The sequence below is a fragment of the Macrotis lagotis genome, chromosome 1 (genome assembly GCF_037893015.1).
Source record: "Macrotis lagotis isolate mMagLag1 chromosome 1, bilby.v1.9.chrom.fasta, whole genome shotgun sequence".
In the NCBI taxonomy this organism is placed as follows: Eukaryota; Metazoa; Chordata; class Mammalia; order Peramelemorphia; family Peramelidae; genus Macrotis; species Macrotis lagotis.
In genome coordinates, this window is record NC_133658.1 from 730,200,402 (window position 1) to 730,224,616 (window position 24,215).

At 40.9% G+C, this 24,215-nt stretch overlaps 1 protein-coding gene across 6 annotated transcripts in view; it reads right to left on the bottom strand.

Moving 5' to 3' along the window:
• Positions 1-24,215, bottom strand: part of MTUS2 (microtubule associated scaffold protein 2) — a 675,509-nt gene that overhangs the window by 7,691 nt on the left and 643,603 nt on the right. For all 6 annotated transcript variants that reach the window (XM_074216122.1, XM_074216124.1, XM_074216121.1 and 3 more), the window contains 4 exons: positions 12,948-13,021; positions 5,730-5,828; positions 2,570-2,689; positions 360-457 (listed from right to left, as the gene is read on the bottom strand). In XM_074216122.1, coding sequence (XP_074072223.1) covers positions 360-457; positions 2,570-2,689; positions 5,730-5,828; positions 12,948-13,021 — 391 coding nt within the window. The remainder of the gene's footprint in view (positions 1-359; positions 458-2,569; positions 2,690-5,729; positions 5,829-12,947; positions 13,022-24,215) is intronic.

Genomic DNA, 24,215 nt, shown 5'->3' on the forward strand with positions numbered 1-24,215 from the left:
CCTTCTCAAAGTGCTCTGTGTCCATCTCAGGATTTGGGAACATAACCTGGCCCCAAGGAAAAGGAGGATTTGAGAATCCAGAGGTTCTGGGTTTTGATTTCAGGCAGGCCCCTTACTCTCAGAACAGAAAACATTCAGAAGGGAAAAAGCAGGAATCAGGGTGAGAGCTTGTCTCCTACTGGTGGCCTTTCCCAGCTTGGCCAAAGAAGAGGGTGGTTGGGAGCAAGCAGCAGATCTCCAAAGCCAACTGAGAGAAGTGAAGAAGCACCTACTGTTTACCAGACCCTCTGCTCTGGCCTGCTCCTACCTTCAGAGGATTTATATTCATTCAGGAGATTAGAATTCTTAAACCTACACACCTTGTGACCACAGTGTTCTGGTCAATTCTTGCTTTGAGGTCTTCATTTTGCTGTTGGAGCACTTGGATTTTTTCTTCTAGGATAATATTCTTTTCAGCCTATAAAGAAATGTTTTTGAGATCACTGCAAGGACGCAGCTCAGGTCAGCATCATTGCCCTGGACTCCATGTTTCCTAGGACCCTTAGTACCCAGACTCCTAGGAACTAGATGCAATAAGGCCTTGATGCTCTGCCCCAGTTCAAGCCCCCTGCTTACTTACCTCGTGACAGCCTGGGTGAGCCTTGGTCAGAATGTGGCAGGCAAATTTGGGACAATAGAGCCCAGCATTTATTTTAATTCCGGGTGACTATTTGGGGGTTTTCTTTGCAAAAGTATTGGAGTAGTTTTGCCATTTCCTTCTCTAGCTCATTTTACAGATGAGGTTAACTGAGTTGAGATTCAGGGTTAAGAGACTTGCCTAGAGTCACTCAACTATTAAGTATCTGACTCTAGGCCTGTTACTTAACCACTGTCCACCTAGCTACACCTCATCTGGCCCCTTCCGGAGAAGAAAGAAAATCTCACTTGAAAACATATTAATGAAATGTTTTTCTAGCTTCTGCTAGGATAGGGTCCACTAAGACAAACTGCATAGGAGACTATCTCACCTTGATGATGCTGTGGCAATCTTCCCTTTGTTAGGTTAGAAAAATTATAGAAAATTCAGAGGCTATTACCAAGATTTTCTCAGTGGTTTTGAATTACAGAAGGAAATAATTTATTGAACTGGTAGAGAAAAAAATGATCTGCACCTAAAAGAGCCACTCTTAAGAATGTCCCTAACTCAACTTGGATTGGAGCCTTTATTTGGAAGCAGTCTGCTAGATGATTTGGAAAATGTAAATGAAAACAAGTGACTTTATTTGATAAAGGCTCTGAGCTAATTGTGCAGAATTCCTTTGTCTCAGTAGAATACTTGGACCAATGGTGGATGAGTATCCCAGCTCATTAGAGCTGATTAGTGATAGATACTAGTCAAAATCACCTGTAGAGAACTGATGACATCACTGACATACACTCATCACGCCTTTCCCAAGAAGGAGGGAATTGATTAAATTTCTCTTTCTTTCTTTTTAATTTTTGAAGGCAATGAGAATTAAGTGATTTGCCCAGGGTCACACAGCCTGTGGGGGGTGTCTGGGTCTGGGGCCACTACTCTATATACCTAGCTGCCCCCCTCAAATTTCTTATATCATGTTGAGCGGGTACAGATCAAAATCTCCCAAAGCAGCCTACCTTTGGATAACTCTAACTGTTCTAAAGTTTTTCCAAGGGGGGTGGCTGGTGGATGGAGCACCAGGAAAATCTGAGTTCAAAGCCAGTCTCTGATTCTTACTTGTTGTGCGACTCCGGGCATGTCACTTGACCTCTGTTTGCCTCAGTTTCCTCAACTATATAATGAGGGTAATAATAATGCCTACTCCACAGAGTTGTTGTGAGGATCAAACATTTGTAAAAGATACCTATGCCTTTTGCTTCTCCTTCTTCCTCTGACACATGGTCCACATTTGTCTCTGAGCAAGTTTCGCCTCAGTCAGTCCTGGTGTTCAGATAGAACAATCCCTCTAATACCTCTTCCCCTCGAGGGTCCTTGAAGTACCTGAAGACAGGTTTCATTCTCCCCCCTCCCCCCTTCCCTTAAGTCTTCTCTTTTCAAGGCTAAAAGTCCCCAGTTTCTTCAAGTAATCCTCCTGTAGCAGACTCAAGGTTCTTGACTGTCCAGGTTGCCCTCTTCTGGACACTTTGTAGCTTATCAATGTCCTTCTTATCCAGTGGTGGCTAGAACCAAAATAATGCTTCATATGAAGACTGATAAGGGCAGAACCAACAGGAACAGCATTTCCTGTTCGTAGAAGCTATACCCTTCTTAAAGCAAACCAAGATTACATTTGTTTTTGTAGCTGCCCCATCATACTACTGATTCATATCTAACTTATGGTCTCCCCACCTCCCAAAGCCCATAGATATTTTTTTTAAAACTGAAGCGTGACCACATATCCTCCTGCCCTGTACTTGTGAAGGTGGTTTTCAAACCAGAAGATTCTGAGAGCTGAAAAATCCTACAGAAGCACAGCCAATTTACTTAGGACAGTGCTCAGGCCAGAATCTTTTGGAAGGATCACAGAAAATAGAATGAAGTAGACTCTCCCAGATAAAGGCAAGAACTGACCAGCTTTTCCAGCTCAATAATCTTCTTTTCCTGTTGGTGGATTTGTTGATTCTTCATCTCTAGTACTTGCTTCAGACTATTCATGTCTTCTTCCAGGTGCTGGTAGGGAGCTAGTGCAACCTACAGAAACCAGGAAAAGAACAGTGATTTTGTAATGGTTCTTAGAAATATAAATCAGCATCATAGATTCAGCAAATCCTAGTCCTCCATGGTAACCCCTTCCACAGGGACTAGCACGGAATTAGACTTGTGATTTCATGGGAAAGGGAATTCCCAAGGGAAGAAACTGCCTCTATCAGTATAGCTCGGCATTTTCCCTTTTAACTCATAGCACTAGAAAACTGCCAAGAGTAATTTCTGGTGGAGGGGCATTGGTAACCAGGGAAGAAATGATTTAGGTTTATAAATGACTTACAAAATTCAAGCAACTCTTTTGAAATAGTGTGTGCAGATAGTGTGAATTTAGTAACTACTCTGGCTTTTTCAGAGGCCAATCCTTTTCTCAGAATAGAAGTTGCTTGTTTCGTCTTGCTATGCATGACTGATAGCCACTGCCTTAAGTTCTATGTTTATGAAAGGCTTCCTTTTAAGGAACCTTTTAGCATCCTTTTTCTCCTGTTGTCAGAAATGTGATCTAATTCTATCATTCTCTTTCTCATGCTCCATATTCCAGCCAGACTTATCTACTTGCTGTTCCCTTCATATCTGTTTTATCTAAGCACTTTCTTCCTTATATTTAATTTTTTTTTAAATTTTGGAACCTGATATCTATTACATTGAATATTTTCTTATGCAAAGTAGACTAGGAAAAGAAGACTGTGCAGGAAGCTGTAAATCTCGTTGGGTGTAGCTCCACTTAAGACTTCCATCTTATAAAGCCCTATCTGCCTTTGAAGCCGAGCTCGAGTGCTACCTCTCCTGACCTTGTTTGTTGCTTGTGCCTCATCCCAGGTTCCCAACCTCAGCATCATCTTCAACTTTCTGCCTCCCTCACTCCTCACATCTATTCAGTTATTAGGTCTTGAAGAATCCACAACATCCTTACATTCCTCCATCCTTCTCTGTGCTCACATAGTCAACATTCTCCTTCAGGCATTCATCACCTTTCATATAGACTACTGTAGTAGTCAGTCTCTCAGTTGGTCCTGAAGTTGCTCCACTCTCTACCTATCCTCCACATAGCTGCCAAATTCATATTCTGAAAGCTCAGGTCCATGTCACACCCTTGCTTGAGGAACTCCTATGGCTCCCTATTACCTCTGGGATCACCCTTGGGACAAAATACAATCCATGTCATATGGCATTTCAAGGCCTTAGCAATGGGGCTCTGACCTATTCTTCTAGGCTTATCATACATTACTCTGAGACTCGGCCAAACAGGCCTTCCTGTTGCTGCCCCTCCCTGACTTCTCATCTCCCATCTCCAAGCCTTTGCACAAACTTTCCCTTCACATTGTCTCTGCCGATTCCTAATTTCCTTCAATGTTCAGCTCAAATAAGACTTCCTTCATGAGATGTTTCCTGACCCTGCCAGCCTCCTTTCTCCCGTCCCCCCCCTTATATTAGACTTTGAACCTACCTTGCAAACTTCGTCCTGTGATCCCACCCTAGTCCTGGAAATTTCCTGACCTGCCCTATACTCTTCCCTTATAAGAACAGAGTTGTTCATATGCAGAGTTCCTGGAGTACAGGGATCTCGAGTTCAGTCTTTCTTTGTACCCTCTGACTTAGCCAGACACACAATAAAAGCCTCAGAAACTCTGATCTGTTGACTGACTAGAGCATGGGTGTGCAACTTTTCAACTCTTCTGGGCCATCTCACCCAACAGAGCCTGTCAAGGACTGTATAGAGAATTTAATGTTTAGGAGAATAAAATGTAATAATGCCGCAGGTGACCACAAGCCATAGGTTGGACACACCTGGATAAGAGGATGAAGATGGGTGCATTCTGGTCTTCTTATTGCCAGTGACCAATACAGTGCTTTGCAAACAACAGGTATCTAAGAAATGCTTGATGATGGATTACATTGTAGATATTTTTCATCCTTTTTTGGTTTACTTATTTTCTCTAAGAGAATGCAAGATGTGAGCACGCGCGCACACACACACACACACACACACACACACATATATGGGTGTGTGTGTATGTGTATATATATTATATATACATATATAAATATATAAAGAATTAAAAAATGTATAAACTACATATAAACATATATGTGTATAGGACCCATATCAAATTGCTTACCTGTTTAGGGAGGGAAAGAGAGGGAGGGAGAAAAATTTGGAACCTCAAATTTTTAAAAATATAAATGTTAAAAATTGTCTTTATATGTAATTGGAAAAAATAAAAGAAACTGAGTCTCCTGTTTGTCTCTGTATCCCCAGCAGCCTAACTCATAGAAGGTTCCCAATGAATGGTCTTCAAATGACTGCATGACCCAACAAAGAAATTGCAGAGATCATCCCAAACTCCTGCCCACAGAGATGTTTGGTCTACCTCCCCTTTGATGAATGGAGGGAATGAAATAAAACCATTGCCTGTTTTTAATGCTCAATCAGCTTACAGTAGGAAAGCCATTTTCATAAAGGTCTGATCTGACCCAGATGAAGAAACCATGATTATGAAATTAGATAGCAACAAAGAGAGGATGTTTCAAGAAAAACAGGCATTTAAAAAAATGGAATGCAGGAAAATTTGCCTAATTTTCTAAGAAAGTGGCCCCAAACTTGCCTGTGGATTTGCCAAAGGGTGCTTCCCTGCTCCCCCCCCCCCCCAACCAGAAGGGGGTGGAGAGAGGCCCAGGGGCTGTGGTGCCCCCAGTCTATGTGAGAGATACATTAGCAGGCTCCACAGAAGCTTCATGGCATTTACTGACCATTAATGGTGGACATGACAGAGGACTAGGGCAAGGCTGACCCAGAGATATACACAGCTGCCAAGCATCGCTGCAGACAGGGCTAAGCTCTGAGGACTGGCAGGATGAGCTGTCACTTTTCTGAGGAATCAACTCAGAATCTTTTTCTTGAGTGAAAATAGGGGCTCTGGTGGCTGCTCCCAGAAGAGTGGAGATGGGCCAGCCTAGGGAAGATGAATGCATACCCCTCCCCAATAAGCAATCCAATAATGTCTGACATTAGAAGGTTGCTGATTACCTCCAGTTGCTCCTCCGTGTTTCTTCTCAAAGCTTCCTCAAATCGTTTTGCTCGGTCCCGGAGAGAATGACTCTGGAACGTGAGGGTGTCAACCTGGTCCTGTGGTTCATAGATAAGCAAGAACAAGGGATGAGAGGTGGGAAAAGATCAGAGAACTTGGTGGACAGTGTCAAGGGTCAGAGATAGCAGACTGGAGGGGCCAGTTAGAGATGGGTAAAGAAAGCTGCTGTGTTGTTGGTGGGTCTTCTGGTGGGAGAAAACGGCTGTGTAATCAGTGTCGTACTATCATATGAACTCAATTTATTCTGAGGCAGAGTAGACAATTCTGAGAGGTGAGATGATCAAGGACTCAGCTGAGAGTAGAGAAGACCTGGACCCGAGGCTAATCAGCTAGCCAACTTGGGCCTTCCATGCCTTGTCTGAATTTAGGTGGCATTGTAGAGAGAGTTCTGGACTTGGCCTCACAGATCTAGCCCTAGAGGACCTCATGGTCACATGGTTCAGTTGCTTCCTTTTATCAATGAGGAATTTGAGGCTTAAAGAAGTTTAGTGATTTGTCCAAGGTAGTCAGGGTCAAGGGTGGATCAGAACCAAGGTCGTTTGATTCTAGAGCCAGAGCTCTTATGGTGCTGCTTGAAAGGAGGTCTGGGTTCAGATGTTAGCATAGACACAGCTAGTTATGTGATTCTGGGCAATCCACTTAGCTTTTCTCAGCCTCAGTTTTCTCATCTATGAAATGGAATAACAAAAACCTTCCTTCCAGGGTTGCTGTATCAAAGAAGATCATCTATGTGAAGGACTTTATAAACTCCATAGAAATGTGAGCCTTCATCATGATAATTATCCAAATTACAGAGTCCAAAAAAATTATGTCTCTATCTATATATATCTATCTCTTTCATGCCCTTTTCCCAAGGTTAAAGTCAGAATTTATGAGTTTTCCTCACCTAGCCTGAGAAGATGTCTGCTACAGTGTCATATTCCCAAAGACTACATTTATGGGCCATGAAAATCACTTTTCACAGGGCCAAGTATAATCTCCACGTGCCAGCAGCATTCTATTACTCTAACAAGGCGGTAGAGGGCACTGCTATTCTGCAGGCAGAGGGACCACCCAGCTTCTGGCATTGGAGGCTTTTGCCTCTGTCTCCATAGATCACAGGGGGAGATATCTGGTATGTACAATTTGTCTACACCCTTGATGTGAGGCTGAGTGACAATCAACTATCTCAGACAGATGGAAGCTCTTCCTCATTGTAAAGCCCTTTGGAAAGGGGTGGGTGAGAGTCTTGCTTGGTGACTCATTCCACAGCCTGGTAACCTTCCCTGTCTGGGGAAATTCAGCACCAAATCTCCTGGTGACTAGATGGCTGTTGTAATAGTAAATCTAATGACAATGATAACAGTAACAAAACATAATAATGATAACACATTTAGATAGCCATTTAAAGCTTTGCAAAACTACAGATATTCTCTCTTGGATCCTTAAAACACCTTTAGGGAGCTAGCTACTGTTATTATTCCCATTTCACAGATGAGCAAAATGATACTCAGAACAGTGAACTTGGCTTCATGAGGTCCAAGACTGATCCCAATATTGAGACCTAGTTTCAAAACCAGATCAGCTAATGGCAAGGTCAGCTCTCTTCCTGGGATAACACACCTACTTCCAGAGCTGGAGAGGATCTCAGGGACTATCTAAGTCATTGAACAGATATGGGAAATTGAGGATCAGGGAGGTGGTGTTGGTGTTGATGTTCCATTGCTTTCGATCGTGAACGATGCTTCATTACCCCATTTGGGTTTCCTTGGCAATGATCTTGGAGTGGTTTGCCATTTTTTTTTGTTTTTGCAAGAAAGGGGGTTAAGTGACTTGCCCAAGGTCACACACTAAATTATTATTGTCAGGCCAAATTTGAACACAGGTTTCCCTAATTCCAGGGCTGGTGTTCTATCCACTGTGCCTCCTAGCTGCCCTGTGGTTTGCCATTTCTGCAACAGATAGGATTCAATGACGTACCCAGGGTCACAAAACTAGTGTCTGAGGCCACATTTGATTTCAGGTCTTCCCAACTCTAGGTCTGCTCTAATTACACTGGAAGGTTATGTGTACTTAAATACAGTTTGAAGTGAAGAGGACAAAGGAACAGGAACTATACAGGCAAAAATTATTCCCCACTTCTCCAGGCTCACAGGGGAATCGTAGCAATCTGGACCCCCCCCCCCCCCGCAACCTGCCATGCTTAGCCCTATACAGCATCAAAATTGTTGCAAACCCTTGGAAAGGGGAGAGGTGAGATGGCTTCTCCCCCGCCTTTAACCTAGCCATTCACTTAAAACTTGTAATTACCCCATTCCAGGGCTTTAAAAATAAGGAGCCAGAGATGTTCCCATTAATTCTCTTGGCACCAATGATAAGTAGGAAGAGGGTCTTGCTGAACATGGATCTAAACATATTTTAGGTTTTAGGATTATCTTCGATCTTATTTCAGAAGGGCAGCTGAGCAAGGTCCATGAACTCCTTTGGTGTGTGACAAATACCCTCTGGGCCCAGAATCCTGGTCCCAACAACAGACACACCATGTTTTCTTTCCTTGTTTTCTTCCATTAATTTCATTTCATTTTCCACAAAAGCCCCACAAGGGTATCAAATGCAAATGCAAACACATTAGGGCAATATTACTGTCAATAGGATTTTACTACACAACTGAATTGGGAAATGTAAATCAAGACCCAAGGCAACTACAGCTGGGTCCCCCCAGTGTACATATATTATCATGCTGCTACCTTCTCAGATAAGACTATAAAAATTTCTGGTCTCTCTATGGAGCTCCAGGACTAAACTTACTAAGGGCAGAAATGAGATTTTTTTTCCCCCCAAAGGCTCATCGCACACTTTACCTGAAACATTAGGATGGAATCTTTCTGCCTAGTCCCCCATTTTCTAGCCTATAATGTAGGAAGATGACAAAGCATCAGGAAGATAGAATGGCTTCTGCTGCTCCTATGCTGGGACTGGGGCAATGAAGAGAACAAGTGTGTGAACTTGCCCATGCAGCAACCAGCTTACCCCAGGGTTGGGGGAAGCTATGACCCTATATAGGCTCCTTGCTCAGGGTTGATTTGATGAGGGGGGCACACAAAATGCCTTGTCCAAACTTGGTATCTTTCTTATATCTATGGCAGTGTCCTTAATAAGTGGTTGTGGAATTTCACAACAAATAAACTTCAATTCTGAAAGGACAATTTAGGTGAAGTCCAACTCTGACAGTTTTTAAAATGAAAATATAGGCAATACCCAATTTTATTGCTCTAAGGGTAGAAGTTGGTGGGGAACCCTTTTTTCTGCCAAGGTTCATTTGGTTAGTTTTTGGTCAAATATTTTTGGTCAGATATTTAATTAATTAATTTGGTCAAATAATTTAATTAATTCACTCCTAAAAAGTTCCTAGATTTAGTAAAATTTGAGTCCCGCCTGTGGTTGTCTTGACAATATCAGAGCAATACATGGGCAAGAGGTTCCCTGCCCCTGTTACATAGATAACACAAAGTTATTTCTATTTCTTCTTGTGTTTTGATGTACTGGATAGTTGGTTTTCAGATCTATCTTCTAATTAAAATCTGGTTGGAGCTAATATTCAAAGTAGTCTGCGCTCACTGAGGAGAAACACTAATGGAAGGCTGAGAGCGACCAGAAGAGGGTTAGATGGAGGAGGTGGAGAACAATTTGGCATTAATTCATTTTCCCAAGATAATCTACAAAAAGGACAGTTTACTGTAAAGACACATTATATATAGAATCAAAAGATGAATCAGAAGGCAATTTGTTGGAGCAATTTCTCATTTTAAGCTTTGTCAGCATCAGCATATCTAGTCGATGGTAGATGAGATTGTGTCTCCATGATCCTGCATTTATCTCTGGCCAGGAGAACCAAAAGTGGAAAATAAGCCACTTATTTTCTAATAATTTAATATTGAGTGGGGCTCAGTGATTTACTTTGCACATATTATAACTGATAGATAAGCTGGATTTTTCAGGGAGTATTATTCCCACTTTACAGATGAGGAAACTGAGGCTCAGAGAGGTTAAGTGACTTGCAAGTGTTCTGGGATGCAGGAGCTGAACTCTGGCAGAGTGAGATATTTATGTGGCCTTAGGCAAGTTCCATCAATGCACAGGATTTGTTTCCTCCTGTGAAAAATGAAGTGTTGGGCTAGAAGCGACCCCTCTCAGCTCTTGACCTCTGATTCTGTGATTCCAGGTCTCTTCTGATGCTGGGGTTATTAGCATTCTTCCTATCACATCATCATGTTCAGGTGAAAAAAAAGAGAACAAGCTGTCTATGCATATTGGTTAATGGAGAACCTAAAGTACTTAAAGACTTGGGGAACCTTTTTTTTTTGGAAGTAGTGGTGGAAGGCAATGAGAATCCTAATTTCATTTATGTAGGGAATTCCTGGTTTTGATATGACCTCTACTGATGCAGATCAGAAACTTAAGAGTTGTAGGAAGTTTGACTGGGCCCTGGAAAGGCTAAGTGGCTTGCCTAAAGCCATTCATTTAACAGATAAACTTGTTTTGACATGACTTCCCACATTTAATAGTAACCATAATGATGATAGTTAATACTTAAATATACTCTATTATGTACTGGGCCTGGAGTCAGGAAGACTCCTCTTCCTGCTTTCAAATCCAGCCTCAGACACTTACTAGCTGTGTGACCCTGGGCAAGTCGCTTCACTCTGTTAGCCTCAGTTTCCTTATCTCTTAACAGAGCTGGGGAAGAAAACAGCAACCACTCCAGAATCTTTGCCAGGAAAACCCCAAATGGTCACAAAGAGTCAGACCTAACTAAAATGACTGAATGACAAAAAGTGCAGGAACTCTGCACTTTACAAATATTATCTCATTTGATCCTTATGAGAACCTTGTGAGGATGAGGAAAACTCAAATGAGGAAACTGAGAGAAACAGAGGTTATGTGACCTGCTCAAAATCACATACCTAGTAAATATCAGAGGCTGAATTTGAATTCAGGTCTTCCTGACTCTAGGGCCTGGGTTCTTTTCAAAGTTTTACCTGATGGCCCCACTTACTAAAGGGACTCGATTTTAACAGGAGCTTTGCCCCGTTTCTTCATGGACCCACACTTCCTACAATACTCATTCAGCAGTTTCATCTGAAAAAGCCAGGTCTAGCTCTCTAGGGACAACTGGTGAATCAGGCAGCATAGCTGAGTATTTCAAATCAACTACTGTGGCAGCAGAAGATTTCAAGCTGGAAGAGACCTTGGAGAACACCTGGTCCAATCAACACTTTTCTTTCTATAGAAAGGCTTTCTCAGTTGGGCCCTGGGACATGGGGAGAGCTGAAGACTCAGGGCTTCTTCTGCCTCTACTTTCTTCTGTTTATTCACTAGAATAAAATATGTTTTTTGCTTAATTGTCACAGCTGGCCCTAAACAACACAGCCTAAAAAAAATCATTCTATAGTACAACTCACAACTGAGCTTTCCTTCTTGCTGAACATACATGAAATAACAGGAAAAACAACTATCTGGGCCAGAAAGAGAAGATGGCCTTGGCTGGCTATTTTGGTCTCAGCAGGGTTGGGTCTCCAGACTCAGCAAATATTCAGCGAATAGCTACAAGCAATAAGGGGAGTATATTTTTTTTATATTTCAAAAGAACAAACATTAATAGGCTTCATTAATTAGTAGAGGTAATGAAGCAAAAGATGGAAACCTCTTAAGTGGTTCTCACAGGAAGACTGTCTTCTTATTTGCTACGTGATACTCTTGGCTTTTCTTTCTCCTCCCCCTCCCCACCCCCTCAGTGTCTCTTAGGTCTGCTCCTTTTTCCTACAGCTAAGTGACATCCTCAAAGCTCTGTCCTCAAGGTCCTCTTTGATTTTTTCCCTCAAACTTGTCTCCCCACAGCTCCAATATTCACCTCAAGACTAATTGCTTGCTCCTCCCTATTTCTAGCACCATTTTTCTCATTGCCTACTGGACATTTCATTAGTTCACAGAATTTCAATGGGAACAATCTCAATGGCCTGCCAGCCCAACATATATAAACCCAAAGAAGTGTATATTCAATATGCCTGGCAAGTCTTTGTTTGAAGACAACCAGTGATGGGACAACTCACTACCTCCTGAGAAGTCTAGTCCATTTTAAAATATTTTACCATAATCCATCTAAAACTAACAGATCTTCCCCACTAAGTCAGCTCCCTCTCCAAATCTCCTCAGGTTTAAAAATTCTGATTCATCTGTGACTCTTCTCTTTCCTTCTCTTTTAATATCCTGACTTTTCCCGTCTTTTGAAATTCTAATCTAGAACCAGATGGGTTATTAGAGATTATATAGTTTAATCACTTCATTTTATAGTTGAAGAAAATGACATCTGGTTCAGTCTGCTAGTAAGTCAGCAGAATCTGAATTCAAACTCAGGTATTTTGATTCCAAATCCTCTACCACTGCCATCACTGGGGTCAGTCTCTTATAGTAGTATACTAGTAAATTCTCTGCCTTGAATTTTTTTCTGTCCAGTCTCTTTTACATTTTATAATGCCACCAGATTAATTTTTACAGAAATATCATCTTTTATCCTTCTACAGAGTCAATTGGCCATAGGATAAAGTTGACATTTTTGAACCTATCATTCAGGGTCTTTCACAATTGGGGTCCTATTTACTGCCTATAACTTCATCTGGCCACACTTCCCCCTTTATATCACTCCCATAGACAACCCTAAGTTGTTCAGCATACTCATCATGTGTTAAAACCTTTAGCCTTGGGGCGGCTAGGTGGAGCAGTGGATAAAGCACAGACCCTGGAGTCTCAGACACTTTACCTAGCTGTGTGGCCTTGGGCAAGCCACTTAACTCCATTTGCCTTGTAAAAATCCAAAACAAACAAACAAACAAAAAACCTTTAGCCTTCATAAATACTGTCTTCCTCTGAAAGCCCTTAAGCCTTACTGCTTATTCTACATATTTAGCATTTAGCATATATTATATTTGATTACATTTGTCTATCACCTGTTCAATTTTCCCAAGTAGTATACAAGTTCCTTGAAGGCAAAGGACTTAGGTCTTTGAATGTTCTTTGTCTAGCATGGTATCCTGCATCTTGTGAATGCTCACTAAATGTTTGATGAGGGTAAGGATGCTGACATGTCCCCAGTTGCGTAAGTAGATAATGAAAGTATTAACCTGGAGTGACAACCGCAGCTTTTCAAAACTGTCTTCCAATTCCTTCTTTTCAAGCTCATGGGCAGATATCAGTTCTAGGGAGAAGAAAAACATTGTTAGATCAGTCTCCTGCCCAATATTGATAGAAATCTTAGGAGTAGGGGGTAGTTTCTTCTTCCTTCAGGTGAGGACACTAATGAAACCAGTATTCATGAGAATTAGTGTACTGCAGGCTGGGTTTGGGAGCACAGGATCATAACATGGGAAGGGACCATAGAAGTCATGTAGTACACCTCCCTCATTATTTTAAAAGATATTTTATTTATTTTTCCAACTACATGCAAAGATAGTTTCCAACAATCTTTTTTAATGAGGTTTAGAGTTTCAGATTTTTCTTCCTCTCTCCCCCGCTCCCCTGATAAAAAACATATATTATCTAATATAGGTTATATGTATTTAATGGTATTAAGATATAGCCAAATTAATCATGTTGTGAAAGAAAAATCAAATCAAAAAGGAAAAAATTAGGAAAATATATATATAATATATAAACTTTTAAAAATTGAAGATAATAAACTGTAGTCTGTATCCAAACTCTAAAATTCCTTCTCTAGATATAGATAGTATTTTTTATCACGTCGTTTAGAATTTTTTTTTTTTTTTGATTATTTTACTGCTAAAATGAGCAAGTCCATCCTAGTTGATCATCAACTTACCTTTTCTTACTGGGTTAGAATAAACTCTGAAGAGTGACTCTTCTCAAAACAATGAAAAAGACAGCAGCACTCTGATCAATGCAGTGATCATTTTTGATTTCAGAGGACCCAAAGTAAAGCACCCCTCCTTCCTCTTAGTGGACAAGTGATGGATTATTATTGGCATAGAATGAGGCATACATTATCAGATAAGGCCAATGTACTGGTTTGCCAAACTACTTCTTTGTTACAAAGGAAGGATTTAGAGCTTGTGGTTGGTGGGAGAGTGATCTCCTTTATTTAAGAGCAAAAGAAAAAAATCTTCCTAATGAGGAAAAGGGATTGTTCCAAGAGGCTGCCAGAAAACAGAGAGGTCCACAAAATGTGTAACCACCCTACTCAAGCAAAGATTCAATTTTAAGATGCTTCCACCAGGGAAAAGGGCCAGCTGGACCCTCTTCATAGTGTTGGAACAACTGTTCTCAGTAGGCCAGTGTCAACACAGCAATAATTTGTAGCAGCTAGGCAAAAAGTAATGTCATGTAAATGTTATTAAGTAGATGGGGGGGGGGGGGGGGGGGGGGGGGGGGGGGGGGCGGGGATTTTCCTCCAGACAAGGAAGAGTCTCATTAGTCAGGGTTAAGCCTATCTCATTCTGACTTTGCAAGCAATTTGTTTTCATGTTCTAACTGGTGAGAGGAGAGCTCTCATTAATCAGTCCAGACCCAATGCGCAGAGCAGGCTACTGCCTAGGAGCAGCTATTAATTACATTTCTTCCTTGCATGGTCTGCAATTACGAAGAACTCTGAGGTTTTACACAAATCCAAATATTCTGACTAAAGTTGTAGGAAGTCCTGCATCCAGAAGAGCAGCTACAAAAATGTAATTAGAAAAAAAAAATGAATTCCCATATTGGGGAAAAAATTCATCTATCATCTTAGTTCTCCTCAGTATGTTTTACAGGCATCCCTTTCTTGTATTTGGAAACAGACTTTGAGGAGCATCATCAACTTCCAAATGATGGATTGTAGCTGAAGTCATGCATATTGACTTGGTAACATATATAATTCAATGGTCCTAGATAGGGTGACAGAGGAAAGAAACTTCATTAGTCACACTGGAGAGGTTGGACCCATATGGGGGACCCATCAACAAGGGTCATCCAAATGAAAACCCAGAAACAAGAGGCTGTGAACAGGCCCATTGCATTGTTCCAGATTTGTCTTTTCAGAAAACCACTTCATAACAAGACATTTTCAAATTAATTCAAAGCTCCTGTGGAAAAGAAAAATCCCATGTCCAAATTTGAAAATTTCTAATCCAGTATCACATATTTGTGTTCTTTTCAGTGTCTTTCTGTGTTTGGATGCTGCAGAGCATCTACTTCACCACCTAATGCTGTATTCTAACACACCCTTCTCTTTCTGCCTCTCAGTAGATATTTTCCACTCTGAAGAGAGTGTGTCTAAAATTGAGATCTCCCTTTCTAGTGGTTTGGGAGATAAGAACAGCATTAGTAATTGGGAGGAGCAGAAAGGGCTTTATGTAGAAGATATTGCTTAAGTCTCATCTTAAAGGAAGTAAGGGAGAGGCATGGAGATGGGCAGTGAAAAAATATGGTGATGAGACATGAAGGACAGTGTGTGAAAGGACAGTCTAAGATTACAGAGATGGGAGGGGAAGTGAGGCCAGATAGTGCTGGAAAGATATGTTGGCTCTGGGTTGCATAGGACTTTTTTTTCTTTTTTAAAATTTTTTTAAAATATTTATTTATTCTCTTTTTGTACAAATAATTTTTTATACATTAATAAAATATTCTTGTTTAAGAGTAAACAGAATACCCCCTCCCCCCAAAATATAGACTCGTTTGAGTGATAAAGGGGAGAGAAAAAAATTAAAATTAAAAAAAATAGTAATAATTGTAGGTATGTCCAGGTGGCGCAATGGATGGAGCCTCAGCCCTGGAGCCAGGAGCACCCGAGCCCACATCCGGCCCCATGCACCCAACAATCACCCAGCCGTGTGACATGCAAGCCACCCCAACCCCACTGCCCTGCAAAAACTGAAAAAAGGAAAAAAAAAGACCCAAAATAAGATAAAATAGTAATGATAGTAGGGGTGGCAGGGTGGCAGATAGAGCATCAGCCCTTGAGCCAGAGGCACCCGGGTCCAAATCCAGCCTCAGACACCCAACAATCACCCAGCTATGCGGCCCCAGGCAGGCCACCCAGCCCCATTTGCCCTGCACCCCCTCAAAATAGTAACAATAAAAAATGTGCTTCAGTCTGTGTTCCAACACCAACAACTCTGTCGTGGGTGGATCACATTCTTTATAAGTCCATCACAAAAGTTACTTCCATATTTTTCCACCATTGCCATTGCAGATTGCAACTCCCTCCTTTCATATTTCTCCACTACCATGTACTAAATTTTCTCTCTCCTTTCACTCTGACTCTGCTGTAGGGTATCTGAGTGGTGCAGCAGACAGATGCCTGGTCCTGGGGCCAAGAGGCCCCGAGCCCCCATACCACCCCTCAGGCCCAGAATCCACCTGGCCCTATGGTCCCAGACAAGCCATCCAATCCCAGCCCCTTGCAAGAAGTAAAAAGGAAAATGTGTTATATTTGACCACTCTCCCTCCATGGTCCATCCTGTCCTCCATCACTCACATCCCCCCCTTCCCCCTGTCCCCCCCGTTCCTTCTTACTCCAGTTGTCTATACCCCATTGAGTATATATGCTGTTTCCTCTCCTAACCACCTCTGATGACAGCAAAGATTCCCTCATTCCCCTTGCCTTCCCCCCTTCCATATCATTGCAATAGCTCATTGTAATAAAGAAAAAACTTATTATGTGAGATATCTTGGCCTATTCCCCCCTCTCCTTTTTCTTTCTTGCATTACATTTCCCTTTTTTTCTATTGACTCCATTTTTACACCACATTTTATCTTCAAATTCAGCTTTCTCCTGTGCTTCAACTATAAAAGCTCCTTCTACCTGCTCTATTAACTGAGAAGGTTCATATGAGTATTATCAGTGTCATTTTTCTATGCAGGAATACATGCAGTTCATCATCATTACGTCCCTCATATTTTCCCCCTCTCCTCCAATCTCCATGCTTCACCTGGGTCCTGTATCTGAAGATCAAACCTTCTGTTCAGCTCTGGCCATTCTAACAGGAACATTTGAAATTCCCCTGGTTCATTGAAAGTCCATCTTTTTCCCTGGAAGAGGACATTCAGCCTTGCTGGGTAGTTCATTCTTGGCTGCATTCTAAGCTCTCTTGCCTTCCGGTATATTCCAAGCCCTATGGGCTTCCAATGTAGTTGCTGCTAAGTCCTGTGTGATCCTGACTGCAGCTCCACAATATGTGAACTGTGTCCTTCTGGATGTTTGTAATATTTTCTCTTTCACTTGGGAGTTCTGGAACTTGGCTATAATATTCCTGTGGGTTGGTTTTTTGGGATCTCTTTCTCCGGGGGATCTGTGGATTCTCTCTATTTCTATTTTGCCCTCTGCTTCTAGAATATCAGGGCAGTTTTCCTGTAGTAATTCTTTGAAAATGATGTCAAGGCTCTTTTCCTGATCATGACTTTCAGGCATTCCAATAATTTTTAAATTATCTTTCCTAAGTCTGTTTTCCATATCAGTTGTTTTTTCAATGAGATGTTTCACATTTTCTTCTAATTTTTCATTTTTTTTTTTGGTTTTGAAGTAATGAATCCTGGTTTCTCGTAATTCATCAATCTCCCTGAGTTCCATTCTTTGTCTGAAGGATTTGTTCTCCTCAGAGAGTTTCTTATCTCTTTTTTCCATCTGGCCAATTTTGCTTTTTAAAGCATTTCTTCTCCTCAATAACTTTTTTGAACTGTTTTATCCATTTGACCTAAGCTGTTTTTTAGCATGCTATTTTCTTCAGCATTTTTTTTGGATTTCCCTGACTAAGCTGCTGACTTCATTTTCATGTTTTTCCTGCATCTTTCTCCTTTCTTTTCCCAGTTTTTCTCCTAACTCCCTCATTTGATTTTCAAAGTCTTTTTTGAGCTCTGTCATAGCCTGAGCCCAATTTCTGTTTTTCTTGGAGTCTTTAGATGCAGGAGCTTGTGCTTCCTCATCTTTAGACTGAGTATTTTGATCCTTCTTGGGCTCATTTGCAAAATATTTCTCAATGGTCTTCCTCTTGATTCTCTGCTTGGTCATTTTCCCAGCCTGAGCCTGTTTTTGGGGTGCTTCCTGAGCTTTTGGGACACTCCCACAAGGGTCTCAGTGTGTGAGGCTCTGTACTCCCTCCTAGTCTGTGAATGACCATATGCGCCTCCCTCTGCCACGGGGCTGAGGTGGGAGGGGGCCTGCTGTACTATGGGGGGTCCTAGACTATAATCAGGATCTGAATGTGGTCAGAGCCCCAGAGTCCTGTTCCAGGGGCAAAAGACAGAGCTAGGCAGTCTCTCTCTCTTCACTCCCCTCCCTAGGTTCAATGGGCTCATGCCCTGGCGGCTCCTGCTTACCAGCTCTGCCTGCTTCTGTTCCTGGATCTGGGTTGCCAAAAGACCAGGTTGCTCGCTGTGTGCCCTGAGGGCTGGGCTCCACGTGCTCCCTCTGGGAGAGGTCCCCCTGTTGTTCCCCCAATTTGTGCCTGGTGCTCCCTGGGGTGTAGCCTCAGAGACTCCCCCACTGCTGTGAGCCTCGGCTCCCAGTGCTCTGGGGCTGCCCCTGGGAGGCTGAGGTTCTTTCCCTCTGGCAGGCCACCCCTCAGACCCCCAGGAGCTGAGCCTTTCTGCTCTTTTCCAGGTTACCTTGAGTAGGAGAACTGCCTCACTGGGTCCCTCTGTGGGTTCTGTCTCTAAAAAGTTTAGTTACAGTCCTTATTATTGAAGTTTTATGAGAAAGCTTCTAAGAGACATTGCTCTCTTGTCTCCATCTTGGCTCCGCCCCTGCATAGGACTTTAAAAGTTAAACATAAATGTGCATATTAACTTAGAGTCAACAGGAAGACCTTAGAATTGATTGAACTTACAAGGTCATATAAAAGTTTAATAATGACTTTAGCAGCAATGTGAAGGAGCAATGTCTAGGGAGACCACCTAAGAGTTATTGTAATGAAGATCTGAACTAACTGTGTGAGTAGAGATAAGGGCTTGGGTATGAGCAGTTATGAAGCTAAAAAGGGTAAGATTTGGTAACTTATTGGATATGCAGGCTGAGGAAGCACAGGGATAATCCCTAGGTTATAAACATGGTTGCCCGGAGGATGGCAGTGCCTTTGATAGACACAGGAAACTTTGAAAGAGGAGGGAGTTTGGATAGAAAGATGAGTTAAATTTTGAACATGTTAACTTTGAGATGTTTCCTAGACCTCCAGGATAAAATATTTGCTGGACAACTGGTGATGTGGTACTAAAGCTGAGGGGAGAGATTGGGGTTTGATATTTAGATCTGGAAGTTATCTGCATGGAAATGATAATTAAATACATGGCAGATGATGATGATGACAATGTTGTTGATGATGATGGGGACAGAGACAGAGAGATCTGGAGAAGTCAGTAAGTCAAATTGCAAAGAGTTTAGGAGTAAATGAGAGGAAAGGATTGTAGAGGCAATAAATGAAAACAGCTTTTTCAAAGAATTTGGCTGAGAAAAGAAGGGATACTTATTTGAAGGGGTGGCTGGAGCTAGCAAAAATATCTTACGAATAGGGGAGACCTGTACATGTTTGAAGACAACAGAGAAGTAACTGGTAGAAGAACATTGTACACCCTAACAGCAACAGGGGCTGATGGTGATGATCAGCCTTAATGGACTTGCTCATTCCATCAATGAGCTCATTCTATCAATCAGGGACAATTTTAGAGCACTTGTGATGGAAAATACCATCTGTACTCAGAGAAAGGTCTGTGGAGTTTAAACAAAGACTAATCAATTTTTTTAAAAAAGTGTCTTATGTACTGCATAATTTTGTTATTTCTATTATTTTATTTTCTCCTCAAGGACATGATTTCTCTCCCAACACACTCAATTTCAATCAATGTATAGCATGGAAATAATGTACAGACTATCAGACTGCCTTCTTTGGGGGTCTGGAGGAGAGGGAAAGGAGGATGGAGGAAAAATTGTAAACTTCAAAACCTTACAGAAAATGATAGGTAGAAACTACTAGTGTGTATAATTGGAAAACAAATAAAATATTAATAAAAAAGTAACCGGTAAATAGAGAGAGGATAAAGATCACAGAGAGGAGATATGACTGATAAGGTGATTTACTGGTGCAGCTAGATGGCACAGTGCACTGGCCCTGGAGTGAGGAGGACCTCAGTTCAAATCTGGGTTCAGACACTTGATACTTACTAGCTGTGTGACCTTGGGCTAGCCACTTAACCCCAGTGCTCCACAACCCCACTCCCATTAAAAACCCCAAAAGATAAGTGATCTACTGGAGAAGATAGGAGGGATGGGAGCAAGGGAGAGCTGGTCTGGCATAAAAGACCATCTCTTTATCAGAGACTGGGAGAAAGGGAATGAAAAGAGAGGAAACTCATATCACATGTCTCAGATTTCTCAGTAAAGTAAGAGGCAAGAGCCTTAGCTGAGAGACAGGGGAACAGGAAGACAAAGTTTGAAATAGCACTAGTGGGGAATGAGATAAGGAATACATTAAAGAGTAAAAGGACTTCCTTGTTAGGATTAGGGCTCAGATGAGGTTAGACAACATGAATTTGTAATCTATCAGTCAGCATAGTTGTGAAACTTCCCCAAGTAGCATTCAATGGTTCATTGAAATGGCTCAATGAAAAGAAAGGGAGAAGGCAGATGGTGGAAGTAATTCACAATTGTGTTTTGGCAGATCAGTGGTAACAGGACAAGGAGCCAAGGGACTTGAGTTTAGAGGACAGGGTAAAGTCGAAATGCCCAATATGTAGGATGAGTCTGGTTAGAGAGGAGAGTGATGTCAGAACAAGTGTAATTCCCTGAGAGGGGTAGAGGGCTTGGAAAGCTTGATGAAGATTAAAAAAATAGGTTTAGGAGGTATTCGGTATAGGGGGAGGTGGAATGATAGGTTAAAATCAAGTAGGAGAATATCACAGTTGATCACTGAGAAATGGAAGTCAAGTTTAGTCAAGCCAATAAATATTTATTAAACATTTACTTAAGTGAATACTTAAGCACTTATTGAGCATTATAGAAAGCATTCTAAATGCTGGGAATAAAAATATAACCAAAAAGAAAGCTGGTCTTTTGTTTTCAGAGAACTTACGTTCTATAGGGAAGTTGGAAAATGGGGAGAATGAAGGATGACTTAATTTTAGGCCCTTCCTCAAAAAGGAGACTTCAGGATAAATTCAACAAAGGGAGAGGAGGACCTGCAGGAGTGGAGGCAAGGTGATGAGGAGGCTGGTGGTGGATCACTTGTGTGATCATTCCTCTGATAGAGGTGGAGTGAAGGAGTAAGGTCATAGAATTTATGGTGGCTGAGGAACTGAAGCTGAACGGGTTTGAAGAAACATTTCTAAATACTATTTTTTTTCTTATACTATCTTGTTAAATTGCTTTTCTAAAAGCATTTTGAGACTACTACCTGATAGTAAGAATGGAACATAATGATAGGGTTTATGAGTAAAGTACTAACTACAAAGAGATCAAAGAAAGATGCTAAGGAACCATATATACAAAAATATTTATAATAATTCCTTTTATAGCAATGTATAAGTGGAAACTAAAGAGTTGCCCACCTATTAAGAAATAGTAAACAAATTGTGCTATCTGAATGTAATGGAATATTATTGTGTCATAAGAAATGATAAACTGATGCCCCTCAATTGGGGAATGGCTAAACAAGCCATGGAATATGAATGTGATGAAGTACTATTGTTCTGTAAGAAATCCTAAGTGGCTGGAAAGCCTGGAAAGATCTGTATAAACTGATGCTGAGTAAAATGAAGAACCAGGAGAACTTTGTACACATTAACAGCAACACTGTGAGATGCTCAGCTATGATGGATGCAGCTCCTCTGAGCAGTTCAGTGATCAAGCATCCTGAGAGACCTGTTATGGAAAATGCCATCCACAAAAGAGAAAAAACTATGGAGTCTGAGTGCAAAGGAAAACATACTAAGTTCATTTCAAAATTTTATTTTGTTTTTTCTTTCTCATTTTTTTCTCTCTTTAGTTATAATTCATCTTTCACAACATGACTAATAGGAAATATTTTAAACATAACTGTACATAACTTTCACCAGGTTGTTTGCCAGTCATGGGGAGGAGGAAGGGTGGTGAAAAAATGTGGAACTAAAAATGTGGAAAATGTGGAACTAAAAAAATTCCAAAAAGATGAATGTTGAAAACTACCTTTGCATGTAATTGGGGAAAAAATAAAATAATTTTTAAAAAGAAATGATAAAAGGGAGAGTTTCGGAGGATCTTAACTCTTATGCACTATAAGATCACCTTGAGCTATTCACATGTTATCTTTCACTCATGCTTCATAAAAGGTCCATCCACCTCCTTCTCTAATCCTTGATCTATGTTTATTTCCTCAGTAACATCTCTTACACCATTTCTTAAACATGGGTCATCATTGGTATAGGCTACTGCCCTCTTGAACCCATCATGTGACTCTAGTTCAGGTCTATGATTTTAATTCATTGGCACATTTGATGTTCTACTATTAAGAAATTCTGTGCCAGTTCTTCACTGTGTTGGGTTTTTGAAGCACAAGTGCTAGAAGATTCTAGCAAGCTAGAAAAGGTTCAGTCCAGCCCTGGCAACAGGATGGGTCTGCTTGCCAAAGACTAGCTAGTTAAGTATGGAGAGGCTCAGCTCCAGGAAGCTGGCAACTAGCTAATGAATTCTTCCAACACTAATTCATGAAAAGAAAAGGAGATAAAAACCAGTCCTTGGTTCTCTGTGGCTCTCTTCTGCTTCAGTGGTCCAGTGGCATAGTGAAAGAAAAAGAAGTCAGAAATGTTAAGGAAGAGTTTTTAGACTATCCATTATTAATTCAGTTATTGATAATATAAAGTGAGATCCTTATCCAGTGCCCTATAAGGAAACTGGTTGATATCAATCTTAACATTTTGAATATAAATAGTCAAGATAGGAAATTTCAGTTAAATGAAAGGATGGGTCACAGACTCTACTCCATATGGAGTTGTTGTTATTTTTTTTAATAATTAAAACAAATATGACTTCATATACTCATTTGTTCATATTTTATTGTAGGACTCATGATAAATATTTGCAGAAAGATCACCAAAAATATATGCAGCCTATGCACCAAAATCTGTTGTAGAAGAAGAAAAGGTACTGAACTTCTGAAAAGAACATAACAAGGTTCTTCCAAATTAAAGCACCATCTACTTTGATATTCTGGTGACTTCAATGGAAAGGTAGAAATGGGTGAGGATGACAAAAAAGCACATTGAAATATATAGTTCAGGGGTTTAGAAATAAAGTCAAATGCCTGTAGGCTACACAGAAGCTTTATGACTATCCACACCATGAATATTTTCTTTGAGAAAAGAATTAGAAATACTGCATACAGCAAATATTGAATAATATTACAAAAATGGATTAAAACCTGGAAAAGACAGAAAACAAATTGTTGCTAATGTGACAATAATGTGCCTATGTAGGCTACTGAATTGTCAGGGTAAAGATAAAAATCAAAAGAAAGACAATAAGACCAAGAAAAATTTAACATGTAATTTATACAGTTCATATCTGACCAATTTAAATGAGCTAATAACACTGAAAAATAAAAAACATTGGAGGTGGCTAGGTGGTGCAGTGGATAGAGCACCGGCCCTGGAGTCAGGAGTACTTGAGTTCAAATCCGGCCTCAGACACTTAAGAATTACCTAGCTGTGTGGCTTTGGGCAAGCCACTTAACCCCATTTGCCTTGCAAAAAAAAAAACCCTAAAAGAAAAATGAAAAACATTTAAGTGCTTTACACGTGTCAGAAATAATGCTACACAATGGGGATAAAAAAAAAAACAGTCCTCAAGAGGTTTATCTTGGAATGGGAGAGACAAAGTTGATCAGGGAAGGAAGTTTTGGTCTGAGAGTTCCAGGGATTTCAAGTTGACATATAGGGAAGTCAACTCTCATAAATTTCTCATAAATAATGGTACTTATTTGATAACTGTGCCTAGAAGAGAAAAAGGGAAAAGGATCATATGCATGGGGGCAGAAGGGATGGCAAGGTGGGGGGGCTCATAAGATGTGAAACTAACTTAGATATAATAGGCTGGTGAATGTGCACACACACTCACCAATCAAGACAGTCAGCTCCAGGAGTGGAATCTCAAGTTGAGCTGATTTAATTAGTGACTAGTGGGATAGGGTTGGGGTTTTTTTTGGGGGGGGTGGGGAGTAAATTTAGTCCAGATGGTACTAGCAGTACCAGAGCAGCAAAAAGGCTGAGGCCAAGGTGGTCTGGGCAGATGGTGGAATGTGACTATGAAAATTTCACACAAGTTTAATAGTTGTAAATAAGTTTTCATATTGAGAAACACAGTTTGGGTAAAATGTAGTGTGAGGGGAAAGAACATTAAATTACTCTGAAAAGAAAGGTTGAGGACAGAAAGAGCTTTAAAT